This window comes from Diaphorina citri, unplaced genomic scaffold (assembly GCF_000475195.1).
Source record: "Diaphorina citri unplaced genomic scaffold, Diaci psyllid genome assembly version 1.1 scaffold959, whole genome shotgun sequence".
NCBI lineage: Eukaryota > Metazoa > Arthropoda > Insecta > Hemiptera > Psyllidae > Diaphorina > Diaphorina citri.
The window spans coordinates 75,330-96,715 of NW_007378390.1; the positions used below are offsets into that span (position 1 = coordinate 75,330).

The 21,386-nt window shown below is 39.8% G+C and overlaps 1 protein-coding gene across 1 annotated transcript in view; it reads right to left on the reverse strand.

The window, feature by feature from the left end:
- LOC103513338 (sodium channel protein para) overlaps positions 1-21,386 on the reverse strand; it is a gene marked incomplete in the record, with an annotated part of 72,422 nt that overhangs the window by 48,322 nt on the left and 2,714 nt on the right. The window contains 4 exon segments of the mRNA NM_001329182.1: positions 3,252-3,343; positions 5,092-5,220; positions 5,554-5,759; positions 6,679-6,729. Coding sequence (NP_001316111.1) covers positions 3,252-3,343; positions 5,092-5,220; positions 5,554-5,759; positions 6,679-6,729 — 478 coding nt within the window.

Here is a 21,386-nt window from a genome sequence, read left to right on the forward strand (position 1 = left end):
CAGGCCAAAAATTGGAGTTTTGGGCGACATACCACGAGAAAGTAACCTAGGGGGGCAAAATAGGACTAGGTGTGAGGTTCTAAGAGTCACCGAAAATTCTGTGGCTAACTGATGGCATCATCGACATACCACGAGAAAGTAACCTAGGGGGGCAAAATAGGACTAGGTGTGAGGTTCTAAGAGTCACCGAAAATTCTGTGGCTAACTGATGAGGACTTACAAGGCCAAATGATGCCTAGTCTGTCCCCGAGGCGAATTTTTCAGGCCAAAACAAAAATCGACTTCAGTCAAATCTGGATTTAAAATACGAGCGCTTACATATGTATATGTACCTATGTATCTTTGCAGTATTACTATCGGGGGAATGGAGGAGGGGGGTCAATAATGTTTTGACTTGAAAGCGCACTATTTTCGCGTGTAATAAGAAATTTTCAGAACCCGCTGGGGAGGTGCCTTACCTTCCTACACAAGGCTTGTGCTTCCCAGTATAGTGAAAGCACTATACAAGCCTGTAGAGTCGTACTTTCCTTTCGTAATTTCCCCTTTTTACTTTCCTTATCCTATAGGAAGGAAAGTAATGTAATCGGGTCAAATTTTCGATGGTCAGTTTTTAGTGTCAAAACCACAAGCCTGTAGAGTCGTACTTTCCTTTCGCAATTTCCCCTTTTTACTTTCCTTATCCTATAGGAAGGAAAGTAATGTAATCGGGTCAAATTTTCGATGGTCAGATTTTAGGCCAAAACACTCACTTTTTTTTCATACCTATTTTTATGACAATATGCTTTTTTTTAATTTTTACTTGACTTTAGGCTACCTAGGTTGTGATGGATTCGTAGAAGCTTAACCCAACCCATCCCTTGGGGCTGTTTGCCCCTACACCTAAGCTGATGGTTGTCATGAGTTAGGATAGAAGAGATTAGGCTAGGCTAGGTTACCTTCTGGTTCTCGTAGTAGGGGGTCAATGTCCTATCATAACTTAGGGTAGGCTAGGCTAGGTTATCTTTTGGATCAAAGAGGCTAGACTAGGTTAGGTTAGGTTAGGCTAGGCTAAGCTAGGCTTACCTTCTGGATCAAAGAGGCTAGGTTAGGGTAGGTTAGGCTAGGCTAGGTTATCTTTTGGATCAAAGAGGCTAGGTTAGGCTAGGCTAGGTTAGGCTAGGCTAATGAGGACAATTGAGATACTTCAATCGAATAGCGACCAGTGGCAGTCAGTATAAAAAGATTATTTTATAAATGGGAATCCATTTCAAAGGAGGTTTACCAGCTTATCACAGCACTTAACAGAGCCTTCTCACTACTTTTTAAGGATATCACATCACCGCAAATGCTGCTGATATCCATAAAAGTTGTGAGGCTTTGTTTTACCACCAATAAATACTTAATTAACGATACGGTATTGTTCTATTTTCTACTTAGAAGAGATAAGCATGTCTACTCACTGGCGTTTCGCTTGCTTGACAAGATAAGGAAAATAAATGTAGAGCTTCTTTGGACAGAGGTCGCTTAAACGGGTGTGACCGAGAAATAAAAATGGTTTATTAGAAGAAAAAAGAAAGGATTAAGCTGTGTCAAATGGTTAGCTTTGTTCGTGCTTTGTCGGAAAGGCTTCCAATAAGATGGAAAAAAAACCATGGGGGCAACCTTGGGCTGGTTGAGACTGTTGAGAGCCAAAATCGATTCATAATCGATTATACTTTCGATTATTTTTTATAATCGATTACGATTACGATTATCAATAATAATCGATTATCATAATCGATTATTCCCAACACTAGTTGAGAGCCAGAATTACAGTTGCAATCATGAGGGCAGCAAGCATGTGTATCCGGGGGGCTCGCTCCCGATTTATTTCGGGAGGGAGTATCCTCGGATACAAGGATGGAGTATCCTGGTTTGGATGAAGAGTGGTATCCCGTTCGATCAAAGAAAAGATGAGGCTTTCGTTTGGTATTGGTAAAGGTAGGGCCATCGGCTTTAATAAACGCCCTTGGTCACTGCGACCTGGTTAGATCTTTTGTGACATGAGGCGTTCGTTAGTTTGAGACTGAATTTTTAATAATTATTTTACTTTTCGTCTAGAATGCGCTGAAAGCTGTGTCCAAGTTCCTATACTTACCCTGCACCTGACGAGTTGCCACAGAGAGGATATTTGTTCTCCTCTCCGAACCAATTGCCTGAAATCAAGCAAACGATAACACATTAGAGTCTGATATCAACCTCATCTGAAATATTGTGGCCTCCGCTCCATGGCCGAGTGGGTATGACACTAGGCTTGCACGCCGGAAGTCCCGAGTTCGATTCCCGGCGGGGTTAAAGTTTTCTCGGCTCTGTGTTTGGAGTTCAATGTTGAACTCAGCCTCGTGAGGACAATTGAGATACTTCAATCGAATAGCGACCAGTGGCAGTCAGTATAAAAAGATTATTTTATAAATGGGAATCCATTTCAAAGGAGGTTTACCAGCTTATCACAGCACTTAACAGAGACTTCTCACTACTTTTTAAGGATATCACATCACCGCAAATGCTGTTGATATCCATAAAAGTTGTGAGGCTTTGTTTTACCACAAATAAATACTTAATTAACGATACGGTATTGTTCTATTTTCTACTTAGAAGAGGGGGCACGGTTGGTCCAGTGGTAACGCGCTTGCTTGCCATGCAGAAGGTCCCGGGTTCGAATCCCACCATCGACAAAAAATTGTACTCGTTTTTCGATTGCAAATATTTCAACGGGTTACTTTCTGGTGTTCTCCGGATACCGATACTTTACTGACCAATGACAATAGAGTATTTTCTCTAAAATTCGTACCTTCTTAACCAATCAGAGGAAAACATTTTTCAATTTGGATTTCATACAGTAAGTGAAAGAGAAAGACATGACTCACATGACAGGGTGTCTATGGTGGTTCTACGACTAAATTCACTAAATCCAAGGCCGGTATGCAAAGAAGTCATGAACTTGCAATAAAATTATCTTTATGGACTACTAACGAAAAAAAAAAAATTAAATAATAATAAGTCTGTTTCTAGTGAAGTTACAAGATTGACGTCTATGCATACAAGCCTGAACCTTTGACTAGGAAACTATAGGAACCTAAGAAAACATGTTCAAGTTGAATTTTTATTTCCTGCTTTCTTGAATGCTAGAATAAAATTTTCACACGAACTAAGTTAGAAATAATAATAATAATAAAAATAAATATGTACAACTGCTCAAAACCCCCTGGCTTTGAGAACCGATTTTCACTTACCAGGCACAATGGCGACAGTTTTTAAAGCCCTCAAAACCCTAAAAGTTCTGAGGGCCGCTAGGTTTCCTAGATCTATACCCATGGTGACGTAGCTAAAAACAAAACAATGACGTCATCAGAGTCGCAAAATAGAAAACACACAGAAAATAAAGGAACAGAAAGTTTTGAAGGAGAAAATTGAAATTGAAAATCTAACTTATTTACAAAGACACCCTGTAATTTATGTTTAATCTCGATTAAAATTAAAGGCTGTAAAGGGCGATTTAGACCGATCTATATCCTATAACGGCACAAGAGGCAGCAAAGTTCGAAGCGTGTGTGGAAACCCCCGGTATTAATATTATGTCTACACCACCCTATATGTACTGGGGAGTTTTGAACCACTAATGAAATTATGTGGAAAGATAAAAAGCCAAGTGTCGGAAGCTAATGATATTGGTTTGTTTCTAAGTAGCGGGCTTGATGAAGCTTATGATAGGATGGATTAAAACACAGGCTGAATTCAAAGTAACGACACATCCACACATTTTTCTGATGGACTTTTGATTAATAAAGCTAATGTTTTGGTCCTTCGACCCGGATTGTTTTTTTTTACATTTTCGGTCCTTCGATCCGGATTGTGTTTCCTACATTTTTGTTTCTTCGGGCCGGATTGTGCTTTCACAATTTGGGTCCATCGACCCGAATTATATTTTTAAATTTTTGGTCCTTCGGTCCGGATTGTGTTTTCACAATTTTGGTCCTTCGAGCCGGAACATTTTCGGTCCTTTGATCCGGATTATATTTCTACATTTTCGGTCCTGCGATCCGGATTGTATATCCTACATTTTTGTTTCTTCGGGCCTGATTGTGCTTTCACAATTTGGGTCCGTCGACCCGAATTATATTTTTGAATTTTTGGTCCTTCGGTCCGGACTGCGTTTTCCTACGTTTTTGGTCCTTCGAACCGGATTATATTTCTACATTTTCGGTCCTGCGACCCGGATTGTGTTTCTTTACATTTTTGGTCCTTTGATCCAGATTTCGTTTTACTACAAATGTACCTATTCCAGCAAGATCGTAATCCCACTCAAAACGCTTTTTTGTACGTCTGTCAGTCCGTTTGTTTGTTTCATTTCACACCTATTGTAAATTGAATTTAAAAGAATCTACATCCTAGGCAACACAATACTATTATTAGTATCAGGTAAGTATGACTGAACCCATAAAATCTGAGACTACTTTCAAAGGCCAACAAAAAATATGGTGGGGCATTTAAGGGCTAAATTGTATAAAACTAAATTACTAAATTTCAAATTTTCCTCTATAAATAAACCAAACCGTCTCTCCCACAACTCACAAAAATCCATCTAGCATTGAAAAGAAATGGAAAAACTAGGGTTTGTCCAGGGCCCCTAAATTTTCGGGGCCTACATACGAGCCTCGTAGGATCTGAGGTTCATAAATGAAGTAGGTAAACTATGAAAAAATAACCAATAAACTAGATTGAAGAAAACTAGAAAAAAGGTAGTAGGTATACGGACGAATGCAAACCTAAACCTATTTCTTATACCCACCATAAAAAATTCACTAAAACAAAATATTAATTAAAAGAAAAACAAATAGGGTATCTCGGGGTTATCTGGGACACTTATTTAGAGGGTTTCGGGGCCGGACGGGTTCAACTCACGCTAATGCTATCACAATGAAGTCCAACCAGTTAATGCAAACCTAAACCTATTTCTTATACCCACCATAAAAAAATTCACTAAAAAAAATATTAATTAAAAGAAATAGGGGATCTTGGGGTTATCTGGGACACTTATTTAGAGGGTTTCGGGGCCGGACGGGTTCAACTCACGCTAATGCTATCACAATGAAGTCCAACCAGTTCCATGCGTCCCGCAGATAGGTGAATGACTCGAGAATGAAACCCCGCGCCATCACTTTTACCGCGGACTCGAACGTGTAGATACCGGTGAATATCACCCTGGAATTAAAAACATTCATACCAAATGCCTTTCATTTGTAATTTAGATTTATTTATTTAAAATCAATAACAAAAGAATCATTTATTTAAAATTCAATAACAAAACATTTATTTATTTAAAATTCAATAACAAAAACTTTACAAACAAACCGACGAAATTTGACAAACAATTGAAAATACTTGTCAAACTTCGTTAATTTTTGTTCAATTATAAGGTTAAGGCTATATCCCATTTTGTCATGTACGACATGTGTTGGGTTAAACCAAGAAAATTGTGTCCTGTTTGGAAATGTTACATTAATTTATCAATAGTGTGAATAAAATAATACTTACTCGGTGGATTCAATGGTGGGCGTCCCAGGCATGATCATGAGAATACAATTGGTGAGGATGGTGGTGATTATGAACAAGGAGAACAGGGGGTGCACCAGGATGTAAATGGCGACACGTCGGATGGGATTGAACGGGTCGAGAACCCAGAGGGCATCCGTAGCGGAGAAGCGAAAGATGTCTTTGCCTTTGCTCACCACGACGAATGTCTGTGGGGAAAAATCACGGAGCCTTGAGGTCTACCAGAATCGGAAGAAAAGGGCGAATCAAGATTCCATGCACGGTAATTCTAGACAATGAAATAGCCAGCAGATTTTCAAACAATGGAAGTTGTTCGTCTGTGGGGAAAAATCACGGAGCCTTGAGGTCTACCAGAATCGGAAGAAAAAGGTTAATTAAGATTCCCTGCATACATAATAAATCCTAAAGTGCCTAAACAATGTAAAGCCTTTCTGTCAAATACAAATGTAATCTGTCGTATTGTTCAACACAACCCTTCCCCCGGAGCTTAAATAATCCCGGGGGAAGTACAGAGCCTTGAGGTCTACCAGAATCGGAAGAAAAGGGCGAATCAAGATTCCATGCACGGTAATTCTAGACAATAAAATAGCCAGCAGATTTTCAAACAATAGAAGTAGGTTAATTAAGATTCCCTACATACATAATAAAGCCTAAAGTGCCTAAACAATGTAAAGCCTTTCTGTCAAATACAAATGTAATCTGTCGTATTGTTCAACACAACCCTTCCCCCGGTGCTTAAATAATACCGGGGGAAGTACAGAGCCTTGAGGTCTACCAGAATCTGAAGAAAAGGGCGAATCAAGATTCCATGCACGGTAATTCTAGACAATAAAATAGCCAGCAGATTTTCAAACAATAGAAGTTGTTCACTTGAGATGGTCAACAAAATGTCAATTGTTCCCCGTATATTGATTGGTTAAGTAAGTCAAAGGTTTACCAAAAGTCCCACTTTTTTTTCATATTTTTATGATAACCAAAGAGGCTAGGTTAGGTTACCTTCTGGTTCTCGTAGTAGGGGTCAATGTCCTATGATAGAGGCTAGGCTAGGTTAGGCTAAGCTAGGCTAGGCTAGGCTAAGCTAAGCTAGGCTAGGTTAGGCTAGGTTACCTTCTGGTTCTCGTAGTAGGGGTCAATGTCCTCGAGGGGTGTCGAGGCGAGTTTTCAAACAATAGAAGTTGTTCACTTGAGATGGTCAACAAAATGTCAATTGTTCCCGGATATTGATTGGTTAAGTAAGTCAAAGGTTTACCAAAAGTCCCACTTTTTTTTCATATTTTTATGACAATATGCTTTTTTTATTTTTACTTGACCTTAGGCTACCTAGGTTGTGATGGATTCGTACAAGCTTAACCCATCCCATCCCTTGGGGCTGTTTGCCCCTACACCTAAGCTGATGGTTGTCATGAGTTAGGATAGAAGAGATTAGGCTAGGCTATCCCATCCCTTGGGGCTGTTTGCCTCTACACCTAAGCTGATGGTTGTCATGAGTTAGGATAGAAGAGATTAGGCTAGGAAGGCTCGTAGTAGGGGTCAAAGTCCTATCATAAGTTAGAATAGAAAGGGGCTAGGCTAGGTTAGACTAGTTTAGTCTAGGCTAGGCTAGGTTACCTTCTGGTTCTCGTAGTAGGGGTCAATGTCCTATCATAACTTAGGGTAGGCTAGGCTAGGCTAGGCTAGGTTATCTTTTGGATCAAAGAGGCTAGGTTAGGTTAGGTTAGGCTAGGCTAAGCTAGGCTTACCTTCTGAATCAAAGAGGCTAGGTTAGGGTAGGTTAGGCTAGGCTAAGCTAGGCTTACCTTCTGGATCAAAGAGGGTAGGTTAGACTAGGCTAGGTTATCTTTTGGATCAAAGAGGCTAGGTTAGGTTACCTTCTGGTTCTCGTAGTAGGGGTCAATGTCCTATGATAGAGGCTAGGATACGAGCTCTTACATTAGGCTAAGCCAGAGAGAGAGAGAGAGAGAGAGAGAGACAGAGAGAGAGAGAAGGAATGAGAGAAGAGATGACCCGGTTGCCATATGTACACTCTGGACACAAAAGTACCCTTGATTCAAAACGAACCTACATTTCCATATGGACTTGTTGGTATTAGAAAAAACTTTCACCGAGTACCTCCCTGTGAGAGAGAGGTTTACAAAGGAGGGGCTTCATAAAAACATGTTTGTTATCAAACTTGGTAAAGGGAATTGCTAATCTAAACCATTCTAGATTATTCTATCACTACATGGTTCAGTTCCAGGGGGTTATCTCTACTCTGCAGTTGCAAATATTCACAATTTAAAGAGTAACTAATAACGAAACGTCCAGTACAAAAGAAGGTATGTGTCGATTTCGCCAATTTCAAATCCAGAAAAACACACCCATTGTACGTAAAAAAGGATTTTTTTTAAAGGAATTTTAATTGTGTTAAGCATATTTAAATGCTTGTCACAAACATCGTTCCCCGATTATTTCACCTATATAAATTTTATGACTTGACTTGGACTCGAACCACCAACCTCCAGATCCAAAGTCCAACGCGTTAACAACTACACCACTGAGGTTGGTAGGTATGTGTCGATTTCGCCAATTTCCAATCCAGAAAACCACACCATTGTACGTAAAAAAGGATTTTTTAAAGGAATTTTAATTGTGTTAAGCATATTTAAATGCTTGTCACAAACATATATCGTTCCCCCGATTATTTCACCTAGATAAATTTTATGACTTGACTTGGACTCGAACCACCAACCTCCAGATCCAAAGTCCAACGCGTTAACAACTACACCACTGAGGTTGGTCACATCATTGCACGTAAGTGTGATTCTTAGATTGTTGGCAAATCAAAAACAGGTATCTTTAAAGTGTACCACGTTTCTCAATCGACCCATTAAAAGTGTCTCGAAAGTTAGTCACTAGACCTGAGTGACTTGACCCTAACAAATAGAAATCTCAACTGAAGTTAAATAAAAGCATGTAACTTGTAATCAATATAAATATGTGTGCCAGCCAAGTTAGCAGTTGGTAAGCGCTAGGCCGCGGGTTCGATTCCCGCCCGGGGCGGATTTTATCCTGATGGGATAATGTTCGTTCTCGGAACGGCTGACTTTCTCCTATCCTGTCTTCCTTCTTTCTTCGATTTCGGGACGATAAGACCATAGCAGTTACAGTTCCCTCTGTCAAACCTCTAAAAAATAATAAATATTTACAACTGCTCAAAACCCCCTGGCAGAACCGGTTTTCACTTACCAGGCACAATGGCGACAGTTTTTAAAGCCCTCAAAACCCTAAAAGTTCTGAGGGCCGCTAGGTTTCCTAGATCTATATGTCAAAGTTACAAGCCTGTGCTGTGTGGAAAGTATTTTGTAGCATTAATAAATTATTGAAAGGTAAGTTTTGTAAAGAATCAGTCTTTAAGAGAGCACGTATCATAAAAGTTTCAACAGAAGGCATCAGACAAAAACTTCGAACAAATTTCAATTGGTGGTATTAGAAAAAACTTTCACCGAGTACCTCCCTGTGAGAGAGAGGTTTACAAAGGAGGGGCTTCATAAAAACATGTTTGTTATCAACATCAGGGCGTTCTGGGAACTTTACTCATACAGGTAGGGCGTTACTGTGAGCTTTTGACGTTCACGCGCCACCCTGTACATCAGAAAAGGAACAAAAACTTCGAACAAATTTCAATTGGTGGTATTAGAAAAAACTTTCACCGAGTACCTCCCAGTGAGAGAGAGGTTTACAAAGGAGGGGCTTCATAAAAACATGTTTGTTATCAACTTCAGGGCGTTCTGGGAACTTTACTCATACAGGTAGGGCGTTACTGTGAGCTCTTGACGTTCACGCGCCACCCTGTACATCAGAAAAGGTTATCTGTAGCAGTATGGAAAACTCCTAAATGTACAGTTGTACAGTCTATGGTAGCAATGTAGGTACCTACATACTTGGTAAAGGGAATTGCTAATCTAAACCATTCTAGATTATTCTATCACTACATGGTTCAGTTCCAGGGGGGTATTATCTGTAGCAGTATGGAAAACTCATAATACAAATGTACCTCCTAAATATATCTACAGTTGTACAGTCTATGGTAGTAATGTAGGTACCTACATACTTGGTAAAGGGAATTGCTAATCTAAACCATTCTAGATTATTCTATCACTACATGGTTCAGTTCCAGGGGGTTATCTCTACTCTGCAGTTGCAAATATTCACAATTTAAAGAGTAACTAAATACGAAACGTCCAGTACAAAAGAAGTCAATTTCGCCAATTTCAAATCCAGAAAACCACACCATTGTACGTAAAAAAGGATTTTTTTTAAAGGAATTTTAATTGTGTTAAGCATATTTAAATGCTTGTCACAAACATCGTTCCCCGATATCTTGTCTACTTTCGCTAATATTCTACTCGTATGTTTCTATTGTTACAATGCTAATGCTACAGTCTGTGTTTTTCATGGGCCACACTACCACATGCTCTTTGCTATCAGTATTACACTATTACAATCATAACATTAAATAAAATTTTATACAGTAAGTATCCATATTTGATCTCTGAGAGGCCTAATAGTTTGTAACTAAATTCTCCCTGAGAGGCCTAATAGTTTGTAACTAAATTCCCTGAGAGGCCTAATAATTTGTCGCTAAAAAGAAAAACCCAACAGCTTTTACTCTTCACAGTTGGAGAGTAAAAGCTATTGTGTTCTTCTTTTCAAGATGAATCTTCACAAAGTTACGTCAATAAATTTGTCGCTAATTTTAGAGTTATACTAATTTTACAGGTAAAGTGAAACAATTAGATTCTACAAATCGCAATCATTAATGAAATATTGACATTTTGACATTGTTCTCAAAACAGCGGTAGTTCAATTGCTCATTATTACCCCAATTACATTGTGCCTCGGATGACAGCCCTAATTAATGAATAGGCATTTGCTACAGCCTGTGTTTTACATGGGCCACACTACCACATGCTCTTTGCTATCAGTATTACAATCATAACATTAAATTTTATACAGTAAGTATCCATATTTGATCTCTGAGAGGCCTAATAATTTGTCGCTAATTTTAGAGTTATACTAATTTTACAGGTAAAAGTGAAACAATTAGATTCTACAATTCGCAATCATTAATGAAATATTGACATTTTGACATTGTTCTCAGAACAGCGGTAGTTCAATTGCTCATTATTACCCCAATTACATTGTGCCTCGGATGACAGCCCTAATTAATGAATAGGCATTTGAATGTGTTACCAAATAGTTCTCAAATTATTTCTCTCCTGAAGTGGAATGTAGCTGAGTTTAAATTTAGCAAACAATTAAGCCTGTGTTATTTTTGACATCCCGAACATACCCGAACACTACCGAAACATGTTGATTTTCTGTTCACTTTCTAGTAAAATATTTTCCTTGGCAACTTTTTGTCTCAAAACAGCGGCAGTTCAATTGCTCATTATTACCCTAATTACATTGTGCCTCGGATGACAGCCCTAATTAATGAATAGGCATTTGAATGTGTTACCAAATAGTTCCCAAATTATTTCTCCCCTGAAGTGGAATGTAGCTGAGTTTAGATTTAGCAAACAATTAAGCCTGTGTTATATTTGACATCCCGAACATACCCGAACACTACCGAAACATGTTGATTTTCTGTTCACTTTCTAGTAAAATATTTTCCTTGGCAACTTTTTGTGATCCTTTTTTATTTTCTTCGAACTTTATTTCCTTTGTCTGTAGCAGCAGCCATGTTATATTGCAAAGGCTAATCATGTGCTGAGATTTAAACAGTTCGATTTCTCTTCCCGGAGCAGTCTGATTAGAACCGATCCTGATTTAAGCCAATGAACTTTATTTCCTTTGTCTGTAGCAGCACTGCAGCACCCATGTTATACTGCAAAGGCTAATCATGTGCTGAGATTTAAACAGTTCGATTTCTCTTCCCGGAGCAGTCTGATTAGAACCATTTCCTTCGAACTTTATTTCCTTTGTCTGTAGCAGCAGCAGCACCCATGTTATACTGCAAAGGCTAATCATGTGCTGAGATTTAAACAGTTCGATTTCTCTTCCCGGAGCAGTCTGATTAGAACCGATCCTGATTTAAGCCAAAGACACGTCTTGCCGAGATGGACCAACGTTGATTTACCAACCGGAAGCAGCTTATCTCCACGCCAAACGTAGCTTAACTTCAGTGCTCTATTTCAAGTCTGACGAAGAAGCCGCCACAAGAGGCAGCAAAGTTGGAGGCGTGTGTGGAAACCCCCGGTATTAATATTATGTCTACACCCGGTAATTCTAGACAAAACCACTAATCGATTTACCAACCGGAAGCAGCTTATCTCCACGCCAAACGTAGCTTAACTTCAGTGCTCTATTTCAAGTCTGACGGAGAAGCCGCCACAAGAGGCAGCAAAGTTCGAGGCGTGTGTGGAAACCCCCGGTATTAATATTATGTCTACACCACCCTATATGTACTGGAACCACTAATGAAATTATGTGGAAAGATAAAAAGCCAAATGTCGGAAGCTAATAATATTGGTTTGTTTCTAAGTAGCGGGCTTGATGAAGCTTATGATAGGATGGATTAAAATACAGGCTGAATTCAAAGTAACGACACATCCACACATTTGTCTGATGGACTTTTGATTAATAAAGCTAATGTTTTGGTCCTTCGACCCGGATTGTTTTTTTTTTACATTTTCTGTCCTTCGATCCGGATTGTGTTTCCTACATTTTTGTTTCTTCGGGCCGGATTGTGTTAGGTCATCGTTATATTTCGATCCATATCCATAATGTGCTGCCCTCTAACAACCGGCAACTCAACCAAAAAAAAGCACTGATCTGTTTCCTACATTTTTGTTTCTTCGGGCCGGATTGTGCTTTCACAATTTTGGTCCTTCGGGCCGGACTGCGTTTTCCTACATTTTTGGTCCTTCGAACCGGATTATATTTCTACATTTTCGGTCCTGCGACCCGGATTGTGTTCCCTACATTTTTGTTTCTTCGGGCCGGATTGTGCTTTCACAGTTTGGGTCCATCGACCCGAATTATATTTTTAAATTTTTGGTCCTTCGGTCCGGATTGTGTTTTCACAATTTTGGTCCTTCGAATCGGGTTATATTTCTACATTTTTGGTCCTGCGACCCGGATTGTGTTTCTTTACATTTTTGGTCCTTTGATCCAGATTTTGTTTTACTACAAATGCCCCCCCCCGTTTTACTCATCGGCCCTTTTCAACAAAAAATGTAAGTGAATTTTTTTACCATTTGCCTTTTTTTGCCCTTTTCGCCTGCCGCCTAAACATTTTGGTCCTTTCGTGCCTCGATGTGATTTGAACCGTAACCTATTCCAGCAAGATCGTAATCCCACTCAAAACGCTTTTTTGTACGTCTGTCAGTCCGTTTGTTTGTTTCTTCCAGCAAGATCGTAATCCCACTCAAAACGCTTTTTTGTACGTCTGTCAGTCCGTTTGTTTGTTTCTTCTACATAAAGTTCTTTAAAACGCCCAAATATACACGGCTTTTTTGTACGTCTGTCAGTCCGTTTGTTTGTTTCTTCTACATAAAGTTCTTTAAAACGCCCAAATATACACGAACTCACGAAATTATCGAGGATGTGTCGTCACTTTCTTGTTCACCCTGTCTGTGTGTTGTCAAAGTTACAAGCCTGTGCTGTGTGGAATCACCCTGTCTGTGTGTTTGTCAAAGTTACAAGCCTGTGCTGTGTGGAAAGTATTTTGTAGCATTAATAAATTATTGAAAGGTAAGTTTTGTAATGACAGGATATACCTATCCTTGCCCTGGTGCATTCGACGGCATAACTACATTATACCTTAATAAATACAGTGAGCTAAGATCTGAAGTAGTTTTGTAAAGGCGAGTGGTAGCGAGGCGTGTATGCACGTGGGATTAGATTATTGATTAGCCTAAAGGCACGTTCACACGTGCAGTACCGCGTCACGTGTCACGTGATACGAGCTCGGTGTGGACAGACCTTATTGGAGAGTTTTAGCTACATGAAATGACGTCTTTTGATAACAACGGTGTATTTTGTGAGTACTGAAACGCAAAACTGGAATTTTGATTAAAAATAGCTTATTAGAATTTACGTTTACAGAAATCTAAGGATTAGTTCACGGAATTCGGAGAAAGAGAGAGGGAGAGAGAGAGAAGAGAAGAAAAAAAAGAGGGGGGAAGAGAGAGAGAGAGAGAAGGAGAAAGAGAGAGGGAGAGAGAGAGAGAATGAGAGAAGGAGATTAGGAGAGAAAGAGAGAGAGAGAGAGAGAGAGAGAGAGAATGACACACCTACGCATGTAACTCGGGATTTTTCTTCTATGTCAACTGCAACATTTTTTACGTCCTTCCTCAATTCTACAGGGTAGTGGTAGGGCAAGTACATAAATGTCATTTTCCCAAATAATTGCAGGAAGAGGGAGCGAGAGAGAGAGAGAGAGAGAGAGAGAGAGAGAGAGAGAGAGAGAGAGAGAGAGAGAGAGAGAGAGAGAAAGAGAGAGAGAGCGAAGTGAGACGATTTTCGATTTTCTGGGATTTTTCTTTTTTTTTTTCAGAGAATACCTACAACACGGTAGGAAATTTTGATCATGGAATTTTGAGCTTTTCGAGATTTAGAGTGAAACAAACACACATACAAACCATCAGTTGTAAAATGAATACACACACCAAATGCAGAACAAATCGATAGATGAACAGACAAAAAATGTAAAGTTGTCGAGTTGAAATTGAAAAAAGTAAAAAGGAAACTGTCCAGGTCGAAAACTAAGAATTCACTTGAGGGGGGGGGGAGCCTAAATACAGCCCTGACACATACCTAGCTGTACACATACGTTGGTATAAAGCCCGGTACATGTTATACATGTCACCTTTAGAGATACGACAAAACAAACAAACAAACAAACAAACAGACAATCCAAAGGGAAAAAATTGTCGTATTGAAACTTGGAGCTCACTTTATTCGATCACAAAACTCGGTCTGAGGTTGGATTTCACCTAGAAGACAGGTAATGGCTAACAAACAGCCTGTTGAGTTCCATTTGATTTGAATTGGCCTAACAGGCTGTTAGGAGCTAATTAATAAGTAGTTTGGTGAAACCCACACAGAGAAGCAATAGCCGTACGGCGCGGCGCGGTGTACAATATCCAAAAAGTATATGGGGGTGCACTCAGATATTAGTTAACTGAGCTATATGGGGTGCACTCAGACACATTAGTAATTGAAGTATATAGGGGTGCACTCAGATATTAGTTAACTGAGCCAAGTGAATAAGGGTGAAAAAAGGGCCATATTTATTAACAAAATACTGGCTCTCGAGCTGTACTGAAGCAAAGATTCCAAACATTTTATTGGCCCAGTTTCAGACTGACTAATCTAAAACGGGGTGTACTCAGACATTAGTACCTATACCTAACTGAGCCAAGTATATGTGGGTGCAAAATACTAACACACGTATTTATAAACAAAAACGGTCCTCAGCCGGCCACTCAATATCAGGTATCTCTGGCTGGTACGCCCGTCCGATCTACCTGATAGTGAGTAGCCGAGTGGCCGGCCTCAGCTATCAGGCGACCCTGTTCAGTCGTACCTGTCAGGTCTATTTGATATTGAGTGGCTGGCCTTAAGTTGAACTGAAGACAATTTTGGCCACTCAGATGTTTGGAATTAATGCTTCAGTGTTCAGTGCGACTTGAGAGTCAGTATTTTGTTCATAAATATGGCCCGTGATTGACCAAATTTCAGTCTGACTTGAGAGCGAGAATTTTTGTTCATAAAACGAGGGTAAAAGAATTTTCGTTCATAGCGGTATTCGTTAAATCGATTTATCTCGGTATCTAGAAGTCGTAGAAGAAAAAGAAAAATTCCATTCTTCCTTATTTTTCCTGCTCTATGACTTTGGAACATCACCCAAGTAAGCGCAACTGATCTATTGTTTTTATTTTAAGAGAACATTGGAGAGGGTACTTGGAAAAACACCATTGTTTTTATTCCATTCTTCCTTATTTTTCCTGCTCTATGACTTTGAAACATCACCCAAGTCCAAGTAAGCGCAACTGATCTATTGTTTTTATTTTAAGAGAACATTGGAGAGGGTACTTGGAAAAACACCATTGTTTTTATTTCGGCAGATTTTTGGGACTGTTTTAAAGATTTTTGAGAGGAAGCAGAGTGCAATCCATCGAGGGCAGGTTGTTGTACATACATATGGCCCGTGATTGACCAAATTTCAGTCTGACTTGAGAGCGAGAATTTTTGTTCATAAAACGAGGGTAAAAGAATTTTCGTTCATAAAATGGGGTGTAAGGGAATTTTTGTTCATGAAATGGGGTTTGAAAACAACGATACTAGGAATCAGTCTTTAAGAGAGCACGTATCATAAAAGTTTCAATAGAAGGCATCAGACAAAAAGCAGGTTGTTGCTATTTCGCATTCTTGGCGGGCTTTATTGATTTGACTTCTTATGAGAAAGCACTTGCGAGGGGGAAAAAAAAACTAACATGTAAATGTATTATTGTACTTTCAGTTTTAATTGGATAGAAGAAAAAATATGACGCCAAACACGCCAGGTAGGTACATACCTACCTAAGTTAGTTTGTACTATTATCTGTAACCATTGTTTTTATTTTGGCAGATTTTTGGGACTGTTTTAAAGATTTTTGAGAGGAAGCAGAGTGCAATCCATCGAGGGCAGGTTGTTGCTATTTCGCATTCTTGGCGGGCTTTATTGATTTGACTTCTTATGAGAAAGCACTTGCGAGGGAAAAAAAACTAACATGTAAATGTATTATTGTACTTTCAGTTTTAATTGGATAGAAGAAAAAATATGACGCCAAACACGCCAGGTAGGTACATACCTACCTAAGTTAGTTTGTACTATTATCTGTAGCAGTATGGAAAACTCATACAAATGTTCCTCCTAAATAATATACAGTTGTACAGTCTATGGTAGTAATGTAGGTACCTACATACTTGGTAAAGGGAATTGCTAATCTAAACCATTCTAGATTATTCTATCACTACATGGTTCAGTTCCAGGGGGTTATCTCTACTCTGCAGTTGCAAATATTCACAATTTAAAGAGTAACTAAATACGAAACGTCCAGAACAAAAGAAGTCAATTTCGCCAATTTCCAATCCAGAAAACCACACCCATTGTACGTAAAAAAGGATTTTTTAAAGGAATTTTAATTGTGTTAAGCATATTTAAATGCTTGTCACAAACATCGTTCCCCGATTATTTCACCTAGATAAATTTCATGACTTGACTTGGACTCGAACCACCAACCTCCAGATCCAAAGTCCACCGCGTTAACAACTACACCACTGAGGTTGGTCACATCATTGCACGTAAGTGTGATTCTGTGATTGTTAGGCAAATCAAAAATATCTTTAAAGTGTACCACGTTTCTCAATCGACCCATTAAAAGTGTCTCGAAAGTTAGTCACTAGACTTGAGTGACTTGACCCTAACAAATAGAAATCTCAACTGAAGTTAAATAAAAGCATGTAACTTGTAATCAATAAATATGTGTGCCAGCTGCCAGCCTAGTTAGCTTAGTTGGTATAGTGCGTCTGCCTTGTAAGCGCTAGGCCGCGGGTTCGATTCCTGCCTGGGGCGTATTTTATCCTGATGGGATAATGGTCATTCTCGGAACGGCTGGCTTTCTCCTATCCTGTCTTCCTTCTCTCTTCGATTTCGGGATGATAAGATCATAGTAGTTACAGTCCCCTCTGTCAAACCTCTTGAAAATAAACATAATAATAATAAATAAATATGTACAACTGCTCAAAACCCCCTTAAGAGCGTTTCGTTTGAGAAGTCCAACTATTCTCCACCTTTCAGATACAAACATAGACGTTGTGATTATTCTAATAGGAAATGCTTCCTTCCGAAACATCGGTCCCACCATTCTCCTATTTCGTATTTGTTTCACGGTCTATGGGGGGAAGGGAGTTGGTGTGTTAAAGTTCGTCTGGAAGGGGCTGTGTTAAAGATAGACCTAGGGGGGGAGTGAGCATAGATTTACCACCGAGTCTAAAGTCTCATGTTGACTTTATGTTGGTCAAATTTTGGATGTTTTTTAAGTATCTGCGCAGGCGTAGAAGACAACATTGTTTTCAACATTGAGTCATAGACCCGGGGATCAAAAAATAGAAAAAATCAATAAATAATGGGCTGTAAACTACTCATTTGATTCAAGCAACCTGATTAACTAATTTTCAACCAAACTTTAAACCGATCAGATTATTTAATCCAAACAGTTGAAATTTCATCTGGAGATTTGCGTAACTCTAATCCAAACAAAAGTGGTAAGTAAAGTTAATCAACTACAGAATGGAGTAATGGAGCTGTATTCTGATTGGTTGATTAACTTAACTAATTTCTTATCTCTCGGGATGGGTTTCACCAACTTGGTTTTTAGCCAGTAACACAGTTCTGTTAAGCATAAACTGATTAAATGGAACATAACAGAGGCTGTTAGCTAAACAGGCCTTTTAAGGACTGAAAAAATATTGGTGAAATCCACAATAAAGGTTTGGCCACACATAGTCGACCGGCCGTCAATCCACATTGATACACAATAAATTCACATCGATCGTCGGCCGTGGAATATGTGTACACACATCTGAAGTATGATCCCTGGCCTCAATTAAATCTAGCTTTAAACCAAAAAACTGTGTTCGGGAGGATCAAAACTCTTTTCGGGTTCAGGGGGGGGGGACATGTGGCTGGAGGCCGGGGGGACAAAGTCACCGGTTCGCTTTCCGCCCGGGCCGAACTTTATCCTGCCGTTCCCGGAACGGCTGACTTTCTCAAAATAGCTTTAAACAAATTAATCCCTTTCCTTAACTACAACTGATTAGTATAGGGTTCAATCAAAATTCAAAGGATAAGAAAAGAAGATAAAAAAAATAACAATATCTGGTGTGAACATCACACGACTTTCCTTATCCTATTGAATGATGCTTATTTGAGTGTTCTTTTACCCCAACTTTTACAATATCTCTAACCGTTTTTTCGCATAGCTGTCGAAATCGGTCAAAATCTGTCCAAAGCGGTCAAAATACCGCCAAGCGCAGTAACCATCTCAACCAAACGTTTTGTGTTGCATCCTTGTCACATTTGTAAACTACATACCAAATTTCAAGTCTCTAGCTTTACTTACTACTAGACTAATACTATAGCACCTACCCACTACTAATAATAATTCAGTGAACTGTAGAACTCTTAGAAAAGGGGTTTTTTTTTGCCTGGCTAGTCCCGAAGGGCAGAACAGGAAGCATTTTGTCTGAGAAAGGCCGTCCGTAGGCCTTTCTCAGTAGGCTATGTACTCGTAGTATCCGTAGGCCAATATGGAGCCCCCAGAGTGGCCTGATTAGGTCTCACCTTCTGCTTCGTTCAGGATTTAAAATTATGGCAAATATGGGGCCCCCAGACATGTCCGTAGGCCAATATGGGGCCCCCAGAGTGGCCTGATTAGGTCTCACGTTCTGTTTCGTTCAGGAGTTAAAATTATGGCAAATAAAGATCCCCTACAGGTAAGGTCGTGATGCGTAGTGATTAGACTGATTAGTGATGATTAGGTAGGCATTATACTTATTTAAAGAAAAGGTCCACTCAGTTGGCGGCACGGTATCGATGTAAACGATAGAGAAGGTCCACTCAGTTGACGGTACGGTATATCGATCGTTACTCCCTCTACCGTATAGAAAAGACAGGTGTGTTGTAATTAAATAGAACAGGTAGATATATCGTATTCACCACACAGTCAAACACAACAGAGTAATATATCAGTCTGTGCGTGTGTCTGTACCAGGGCCGTATTTTGGCCGGGGGCGCACCCCCCCGCCTCGAGCTTCATTTTTCTCCTGTACCTTGTTTATCCTGCCCGAATAGGACTGAAGAGTCCCTGTACTGTAGGTCAGACTCCGAAAATTTGGAGGCTGGTCTTCTCCCTGTTTAAGAGTCCCCCAGCCAGACTAGGTCTTACTAGGTATGTACGTAGGTAATTTTAGCTGAATTGAGTTCTTGTATTTCATTTTCTTTTTGCGTCCCCCTGAGGAATTTGGGACCGCGTCAATTGGCACCGGATGAACCGTGCTTTGAACAGCCCTGGTAATGTGGGTAGGTACTATATCAGATACATTTCCCATCCACTAGTTATCTACCTATCTACTGATACTAGTTGATTACACGCAATGGGGAGCTCTGCATTATCAAGACAATCAATGAGGTAACACACTCTTCGGTGCAGCCACCCACTATCAGGTAGACCTGACAGGTGCGTCTGATCAGGTCCCCCCGTCAGGTCTACCTGATAGTGTGTGTGCTCATTAGGCATCAGGTGTACCTTTCGGGTCTACCTGATAGTGCAAGGTGAATGGCTGGCCTAAAACAAAAGGTCTTAGGTTATTATTTGTTAGGTTTATATTAGACATCCTATGTATTAACATTGTTCTTACCGTTTTGTATTATTATTGAATACTAGGTACTTGTGTTTTTCTTCTATAAAACAGGCGAAACTCGAGTCGGAGAAGAAAAACACAAGTACCTAGTATCCAATAATAATAAAAACGGTAAGAATAAGGTCTTAGGTTCATCAATAGTTTTTCAGCCCTTAGAAGGCCTGTTATAATAATAGACTATAATAATAGACTCTTGAGTGGAAGGTAACCACTAGGTGAGGTTAACGCCGGAGGCGTTCTCTACCACCTAACCCTTAGAGCTCCATTACTATGTAATCACACTCTCAAATAAATGAGGATAAAATTCCATGCCTCGGCTGGGATCGAACCCACGCCCTCCTGTTTACCAGGCGAGCGCCTTGACCACTACGCCACCTGTTCGGTAAGAGAAAAAGGATGGAGAAAAGAGAAAGCATTGGATAGACGGAAACGGAGGAGTAGAAGATGGCAACGCATCGCCGACCCCAAAATGAATTGCGAATAGGTGGGAGCAATAAGAAGAAAGCCTGTAAAGTTCCGCTTTCATTGTACGGCAAGTGTACTTTATAAGTTGGTACCTATAGAAAGTTTTTATTTTTAAAGTAGATTATAAGTTGGACGTAAAAGTAGACGTAAAAACCTTCCCTAAATAAACAGGAAAACATGAGTTCCATATGGGAGAGAAATTTAGGACTGAAGAGGTGAAAAAGAAAAGGGGGAAGAGCCGGAAGTGGATAATACGGGGGATGGGAGGAGTGAAGAGGTGAGGACTACCAGGAATGTTATGTCCCTCCATAGTCTGGGAGTATGCAACACGCACGACACCTGAGAGTCCCCATGAACCTTCCCTAAATAAAGAGGAAAACATGAGTTCCATATGGGAGAGAAATTCAGGACTGAAGAGGTGAAAAAGAAAAAGGGGGAAGAGGATAATACGGGGGATGGGAGAAGTGAAGAGGTGAGGACTACCAGGAATGTTATGTCCCTCCATAGTCTGGGAGTATGCAACACGCACGACACCTGAGAGTCCCCATGTCATATCATAACTCATAAGGAAACCAAGTCACCCATATAACATACCTATGTACGTATAATACCCAGCCTTACACATACCTACCTCGGTGGTGTAGTGGTCAAGGCGCTCGCCTGGTTAACAGGAGGGCGTGGGTTCTATCCCAGCCGAGGTATGGAATTTTATCATCAATATAATTTGAGAATTTGACCACAATAATAGTAGTAGCCTACTGCTGAAGTAAAGGGACTTTTCAGTCCTATGCGAGCAGTATAATATTACATCGAAAACTGCCAAAAAGCGGTAAAATGCCGCCAACCGTTGCACCGGTCTTAATCAAAAGTTTCGTGTCGCATCCTTGTCACATTTG